The sequence below is a fragment of the Tupaia chinensis genome, unplaced genomic scaffold (genome assembly GCF_000334495.1).
Source record: "Tupaia chinensis unplaced genomic scaffold, TupChi_1.0 Scaffold143646_1, whole genome shotgun sequence".
Lineage (NCBI taxonomy): Eukaryota > Metazoa > Chordata > Mammalia > Scandentia > Tupaiidae > Tupaia > Tupaia belangeri.
In genome coordinates, this window is record NW_006203494.1 from 704538 (window position 1) to 712734 (window position 8197).

At 51.2% G+C, this 8197-nt stretch overlaps 1 protein-coding gene across 4 annotated transcripts in view; it reads left to right on the top strand.

Moving 5' to 3' along the window:
- The window catches only part of GMEB1 (glucocorticoid modulatory element binding protein 1), a 46191-nt gene that overhangs the window by 33004 nt on the left and 4990 nt on the right, over positions 1-8197 (top strand). For all 4 annotated transcript variants that reach the window (XM_014582541.2, XM_006164572.3, XM_006164574.3 and 1 more), the window contains 2 exons: positions 843-980; positions 2832-2954. In XM_014582541.2, the coding sequence (XP_014438027.1) occupies positions 843-980; positions 2832-2954 (261 nt within the window). The remainder of the gene's footprint in view (positions 1-842; positions 981-2831; positions 2955-8197) is intronic.

The window sequence follows — 8197 nt, forward strand, 5'->3', positions numbered from 1 at the left end:
TCTTACACTGCTGGCCCCGAGACTTGAACCGTGCAGTCGGCCATGTGGAAGCCAGCCACCGTAACTACCAAGCCACCTGCTGGCCCCCAAACATTTTGTTTTAATCCCTGCTATATCCTCAAGAAGTCATGTTTTCCACATGAAGGGCTCAGGATTCAGAAGGGTTTATCAACTTGCCTAAGACCCACCTACAGCCAGTGCTGGAACTGATGGATTCAGTTTTGTGGCTGGTTTTTGTTTTAATTATTTATTGGGGCCAGCAGGTGGCGTGGTAGTTAAGGTGCTGGACTCCTACATGGCCGACTGCAGTTTGAGTTCTGGACCCAGTGGCTTAAAACTCAACACCAGGCACGCTCAAAACCCCAAAATCCCCAAATCCCCAAATTGCCAGGGAGACAGAAAGCGACACGTCACCCCTGGGGGACGGCCACGCCTAAGCGCCTTCTCTGCCTTTCTCCCCGGGTTCTGGGCACACACACACACACCTGGCATGACTTTCAAGCCACTGGGTCTAGACTTGGAAATCCGGTCGGCCATGTGGGAGCGCCTCACCCAGTGCGCCACCTGCTGGCTCCTTCACCCACGTCTTTATTGGAAGAAGCTGCTTGTTTAAAGCCAGACTCAGAAATCAAGGCAGTCGTCCCCAGCCCCTGTGTGGCTAAAGGGGCCAGATGGTTAGATGCTGGCTCAGGTGGGCAGTCCATATTCCAGAGCTCCTTCCCCATTCCCAGAGGTGCTGCTATGCGAAGTCCTTTCTAGCCGTAATGATCGAGTTTCACACCTTGGGAGTGTGCCTGCGTATCTGTTGGGCCCTCGTTCACCCTGTCTCACCCCCTGTGCAGAGGACACCGTGATGTTCTGGAAGGGCATAGCCGACGTGGGGCTGCTGGACGAGGTGGTCTGCAACATCCAGAAGGAGGTCGAGGAGCTGCTCCGGGGGGTGCAGCAACGACTCATCCAGGCTCCCTTCCAGGTCACGGGTACGTCACCGACAGCAGCGTCACGTGCCCTCAGCCGTCACGGCTCCCCTGGGACGTCGCGTGACCGTCTCCGTGTCACGGATAAGGAAACCAAGGTTTATAAAAGTTAAGCTACTGGTCCAAGGTCCATGCCGTTCTTCTTACTGCAAGGACCGTGCACTTGCCAGAGCGAGGCAGAGAGGGCACCCTGGGCTGGCGAGGCCACTACGCCCTCCACTCTCCTGTTGGGGTTTTGGGCATGCACCTGGCATGAGTTTTAAGCCACCAGGTTCAGGACTCGAACCACGGTTAACTCCAACCACTGTTGGAGTTCAGTGACATAACCATTATGCCAACTGCTGGTCCTGATTGTTACTATTTTTTTTTTGAAGACTTATATTATTTAACTTCATCCATTTATTTATTTAACTTCATTCACCCATCTGTTTATTTATTTAGCTTTATCCATTTGTTTATTCATTTATCCATTTATGTATATGTCCACGTATTTATTCATCCATCCGCTCATTCATTCTTTTCGTTTTTTGGAGAGGTTTTCGCTATAAGGCGCGTGCGCTCGCCAAAAAGACAGAGAGAGACAGAAAGTGAGAAATCACCCCCCAGGGGGAATGGCCACGCCGCAATCGCAATCCCTTCTTTTCCGTTTCTCTTCCATTCTCCTCTCCTCTCGGGGTCTTGGGCATGCACGCACATGCGCCCGGTGTGAGTTTAAGCCATCGGGTCCAGGACTCAAACCGTGGTCGACTACATGGGAGTCCGGCGACATGACCATTACGCCAACTGCTGGTCCCCCCTCGAGATCTTGAGCACACACGCATGCACGCCCGGTGTAAGTTTAAGCCACCAGGTTTGGGACTCGAACTATGGTCGACTACATGGGAGTCCAGTGACATAGCCATTATGCCAACTGCTCGCCCCCATTCATTCATTTTGACCAGAATGGGACAGAGTGAGAGAGACAAAGTGAGAAAGCAAGCCACCCAGACTAGGACTTGAACCACAGTTGGCCATGTGGGAGTCTAGCACTCCCGACCACCACACCACTTGCCGACTTCCTGATTATTACTATTTTAAAATTTGACCAGAGAGTGGCAGGGTGGCCTATGGGGGAGTGAGAAAGCAGGCCACCAGGTCCAGGATACAAACTGCAGTCGGCCATGTGGGAGTCGAGCGCCCTTAGCCACCCACCGCGCCACCTGTGGCACCAAATAGGAGTTTTCTCTCTCTTTTTTTTTTTTTTGGTGGGGTTTTTGCTATAGGGCGCGTACGCTCACCAGACAGACAGAGACAGAGAGACATAGAGACAGAAAGCGAGAGGTCACCCCCCAGGGGGGATGGTCACACCGCAATACCTTCTCCTCCATTCTCCTCTCGGGATCTTGGGCACGCACGATTACACTAACTGCTGGTTCCCCAGGATTTTTTTTTTTAAGAATTATTTTTATTTAATTTTATTTATTCATTCATTTTATTTTAATTTGACCAGACACACACACACACACACACACACACAGGGAAAGTGAGAAAGCAAGCTTCCAGGTCCAGGACTTGAACCGGGGTCAGCCATGTGTGAGTGTCCAGTGCCTTAGTGCCTTAACCACCACACCACCTGCTGGTCCCCCAAATAAGTGATTCTTTAAAAAGAAAGTCAGAACTTGGAGAGAGATAATTATATATTTATTTCTTTTATGGGAAGACTTACAAGATAAAACAAAAAAATGAAAGTTATTACATGATCAGTCTTTGTTAATTTTTATTTTAATGCATTTGGGGTGCCCATAAGTCCTGGGTTGTCGCATGTTATAAGTGTTTCTGCTTTAAGTTGACAGGCATGTCTTCTGTTTTAAATAGACGCTGCTGTTCTCAACAATGTAGCGCATACGTTCGGCCTGATGGACACAGTCAAGAAGGTTCTGGACAACAGGAGGAGCCAGGTAGAGCAGGGGGAAGAGCAGTTCCTCTACACGCTGACAGGTGTGTACACCTCGCCCTCCGTCCGGCCACATCGTGCAGTGTCTCGGGGACTTGCCATTTCCTCGTGGACTTCTGTCAGGGCCAGCTGTGTGTGTGTGTGTGTGTGTGCGTGTGCGTGTGTGTGAGATAGTACCTGATTTCGCCATAGGGCACATACACTTGCTGGAGAGAGACAGACAGAGGGAAAGTGGGAAATCACCCCCGGAGGATGGCCACGCTGCAGTCCCATCTCCAGTCTCTTTTGAGACTTTAGGTGCAGCCACACACTTGCCCAAACGTGATTTTCAAGCTGCCAGGTGTGGGCCTCAAATGGCCATGTGGGATCTAGCACCTCAACCACTGTGCCACCTGCTGGTCCCCTGATTGTACTTCTAAAGAAAACCCAAGGCCCACTGTTGGTAGCACTTACTGGGAAGAAGCTGCGGTGCAGGCTGGGACCACAGGCCCTGGTCTGGGCCCAGTCCCTAAAGGTCAGGCTAGTGGTGTGGGCCTGCCGTCTTGCTGACTCGGGAGCTGAGGAGGAAGGGGCCATGCCGAGGCTGGCCTGGGCAACCGAGCAAGGCTCTGTCGTAAAAAGAGCCAGGCTGGGAGGACCAGCAGGTGGCGTAATGCCTATGTCACTGGACTCCCATGTAGTTGACCATGGTTTGAGTCCCGAACCCAATGGCTTAAACTCACACCAGCACGTGTGTGCGCGTGCCCAAGACCCCGAGAAGAAGATGGAGGAGAAAGGATTGTGGCGTGGCCATCCCCCCTGGGGGGTGAATTCTCGCTTTCTGTCTTTCTGGCAAGCACATGCATCCTATAGCAAAAACCTCTCAAAAAAAAAAAGCCGGGCTGGGGACCAGCAGATGGCATAGCATATGCCACTGGACTCTCACATGGCTAACAATGGTTCAAGTCCCAGACCCATGACTTAAAACTCACCAGGTGTATGCTCAAGCTCCTGAGAGGACAAGGATTACGGCATGGCCATCCATCCTAGACCATCCCGCTCACTGTCTCTGTCTCTCTCCAGTAAATGTATGTACCCTAAGGCAGTCCCAGCTGGGAGGCCGAGGCAGGAGGACCACATGGTCAGATCCAGCAGATGGCATAATGGTTACATTGCTGGACTCCCACTTAGTCCACTGTGGTGTGAGTCTGGGACCCAGCTACCTAAAATTCACACCGGGTGCATGTACATGTGCTTCCAGAATCCTGAGAGGAGAATGGAGGAGAAAGGACTGCGGCGTGGCCATCGCCGGGCAAGGGGGAGATTTCTCACTTTCTGTCTTTCTGGAGAACACTGATGTCCCATAGCAAAAATCTCCATAAAGATAAATACACAAATGGGTAAATGTAGGTATGTAGGTGTGTAGGGGGAACACGTGAGAGGGTAAATGTACATATGTGTGCAGGGACGTACAGAGGAACACGTGAGGGGGTAAATGCACGTATGTGTGCAGGTGCGTAGGGGGAACACGTGAGGGTACGAATGTCCGTGTGTGTGCAGGTGCGTAGGGGGAACACGTGAGGGGACGAATGTCCGTGTGTGTGCAGGTGCGTAGGGGGAACACATGAGGGGACGGGTGTCCATGTGTGTGCAGGTGTGTAGGGGGAACACGTGAGGGGACTGGTGTCCGTGTGTGTGCAGGTGCGTAGGGAGTCAGACGGGGCAGAGGCGGAAGGAATATCGGGGACCGCGGGGCAGGAGGCGTCGCCCCGCACCTTGGAGAGGGCTCGGTGTCTGCGACTCCTCCCTCCGTTCAGTAGACGGGAGGAGAGGACAGAGCTGCCTTGTCTCTTACAGTGTTGATGCGGTTGCTCTTTCAGATGTAGAGTGAGCATCTCCCTCCATGTCTGTGTGAACCAGAGATTATGAGCTAGTGGGTAATTGGGCTCTCCATCAGTACGAGGCTCCAGACTACACGCGCACCCTCGGGCGAAACTGAAAGACGGGAAGGGCAGGGAAGGGAAGGAGGGGAGACACAACAGTGACCAAGCCGGGCTCTGCCTGCTCAGGGTCTTCAGGGAACTTAGGAAAAGCAGATATAGAAACAAGTCAAAATTGGGCCAGCCTTGTACCCAGTGGTTAAAGGAGGTGGATCTGGGGGCCGGCAGGGGGCGTGGAGGTTAAGGCGCTGGACTCCCACATGGCCGACCACGGTTTAAGTCCTGGACCTGGCGGCTTGCATTTTCGCTTTCCCCTCTCTCTTTTTTTCTCTCTCTTTTTTTTCTGTCTCTCTGGTCAAAATAAAATAATAATTATAAATAAAGTTAAGTGAAATAGGTGGATCTCACTTAGCAGACCAAGATGTGAATCCTGGCCCTAGTGGTTTGAGAGAGTATGCCTGGCATGTGTGCATGTGCCCAAAAAACCCTAGTGGAGAAGTGGGAGACAAGGAATGCAGCGTGCAGTGCCCACACCCACTAGGGGCTCCCACTCCCGTCCCTCACCCCACCCTCCCATGCCCCCTTGTCCCAAGTCTCCATGTACCCTCTGGCAAAATGAAAAAAAAAAAAGCAGCAACCAAGTGCACAAAAGGAGTAAGTTAGTGACAGGCGTGTGGGGGCGGGGAGTCTCCATGTGTGGAACGTGACGAGGGGCTTTGGGGAGACGGCAGGCGAAGGTGAGAAGCCAGTCAGGTGTGTGGGTGTCTGTCTGAGAATGTGCAGTACATTGGGCAGTCGTGAAACCAAGCAGAGAGGCCTCTTGGTAAGAGAAGGCCACTCAGATTGTTTTCTCCCTGTCAGACGTGTGCTCACCAGAGAGCAGCGTAGGGACAGGCAGAGGGCGAGAGAGCAGGCCCGTCTGACGCGAGGCGGTCCTGCTGCGGTCCCCTCTGCCCCAGGCCCCCTCCTGCCCTCTCCCTCTCTCCTGCTGGGGTTTTGGGCATGCATGCACTTGTACCCAGCATGTGTTTCAAGCCACCAGGGCCAGGTTTCAAACTGTCTGGTCCTGTGGAACCCAGCCCCATAACCATGACACTGTGGGGCCAGCCCAAGACTTTTTTTTTTTTTTGCTGTAGGCTGCCTGCACTTGCCAGAAAGACAGAGACAGACAGAGAGACAGAAAGTGAGAAATCATCCCCCGCGGGGGATGGCCACGCTGGAACCCCTTACTGCAACCCCTTCTCCTCCATTCTCCTCTCAGGATCTTGGGCACGCACACACACACCGGCATGAGTTTAAGCCACTGGGTCCGGAGCTCGAACCACGGTCGACCACATGGGAGTTCAGTGACATAGCCATTATGCTAACTGCTGGTCCCTAGACTTATTTTTATACTCTATATATAAGGTATAAAAATATATAGTTTGGAGACCAGCAGTTGTCGTAATGGTTATGTCATTGGACTCGCATGTAGTCGACCGCGGTTCGAGTCATGGACCTAGTGGCTTAAACTCACGCCGGGCATGTGTGCGTGCATGCATGCATGTGTGCATGCGTGTGTGCCTGCCCAGGATCCCTAGAAGAGAATGGAGGAGAAGAGATTGTGGCATGGCCATCCTCCGTAGGGGGTGATTTCTCGCTTTCTATCTGTCACTGTCTATCTTTCTGCCGAGCGCATGTGCCCTGTAGCATAAACTTCTCAAAAACAAAACAAAACAACAACAAAATATATATATATATATATATAAAAAGAGAGAGAGAGAAGGAGGGAGAGAGAGAGTTAGTTGTGGGGCCAGCAGGTGGCGTGATTAAGGCGCTGGGCACTCCCACATGGCCGACCGTGGTTCGAGTCCTGGACCTGGTGGCTTGCTTTCTTGCTTTCCTTCTCTTTGTGTGTGTCTCTCTCTTCTCAAATTAAAATAAATGGGACCAGCAGGTGGCGTGGTGGTTAAGGTGCTGGACGCTCCCACATGGCTGACCACAGTTCAAGTCCTGGACCTGGTGGCTCACTTTCTCACTTTCCCTCTCTCTCTCTATGTCTAACTCTGGTCAAATTAAAAAAAATAAATGAATGGATAAATAAATAAGTAAATAATTTTAAAAAAATAAAAATAAATGAATGAATAAATAAGATTAAATAATTATATATAATTATTATACACACATACATATATACACACATTATAAAATGTATATAAATATATATAAACGTATAAAATATATAAAATGTGTGTGTGTGTGTGTGTGTGTGTGTGTGTATATATTATATATAGTTGTTGTTTTTAATTTTGCCAGAGAGTGTGTACTTACTTGATGGAGAGACACACACCGAGAGAAAGCATGAGTGCACCCTCCACAGGGCATGGCCACGCTAACCCCATCCCCGTCGCCCCCTCTCAGGACTCTGGGCGTGTGCACACTTCAAACTGTGCAGTGTGTTTCTCAAGCCACCAGGTCTGGGACTCAGACGGAGTTGTTGTTTTTAATTTTGCCAGAGAGTGTGTACTTACTTGATGGAGAGACACACACCGAGAGAAAGCATGAGTGCACCCTCCACAGGGCATGGCCACGCTAACCCCATCCCCGTCGCCCCCTCTCAGGACTCTGGGCGTGTGCACACTTCAAACTGTGCAGTGTGTTTCTCAAGCCACCAGGTCTGGGACTCAGACGGAGCCTCTGCCATGTGGAATGCAACCACCCTAACCACTGTGTCATGGGCTGCGCCCCCTTCCATTTGATTTTTATTAATTTGTTTTTTTTTTTAAGAATTATTTTATTGGGACCAACAGTTGGCATAATGGCTATGTCGCTGAATTCCCACGTAGTCGGCCGCAGTTCATGTCCCGGACCCAATGGCTTAAAACTCACGCCGGGCACATGTGCATGCGTGCCCAAGATCCCAAGAGGAGAATGGAGGAGAAGGGATTATGGCGTGATCATCCCCCCCAGGGGTGATTTCTCTCTCTCTGTATAGCAAATAAACCTCTCCAAAAAAAGAAATTTAGAACACGAATTTGTGAGGATAAGCTCCATTTGTAAGGGCAGACACAGACCACAGGTAGCCCTGAGCTGAGGAACAGCTTTGATTTTTGGTAAAATGTGTGAGTCCACAGCTTCCTGGTCAACCTTGCGCTGCTCTGAAATCTCATATTTCTCTTTGTGTCGAAGACCTCACCTTCCTGGTGTCTGGGCTTGCACGGCTTCTTTTTTGTGAAGTAAGCATCGTAAGGTGCTCTGGGGCTTTCGCTTTGTGAACACCAGTTTTCGTGGAGGTGGCGATGGCAGATCCCTGGTGTGTTGTACGCCGTGGCACTCGCCTGCGGACCGGCGGTCCAGTCCCAGGTAGCAGCCGCTGCCCGGCTGCTTCA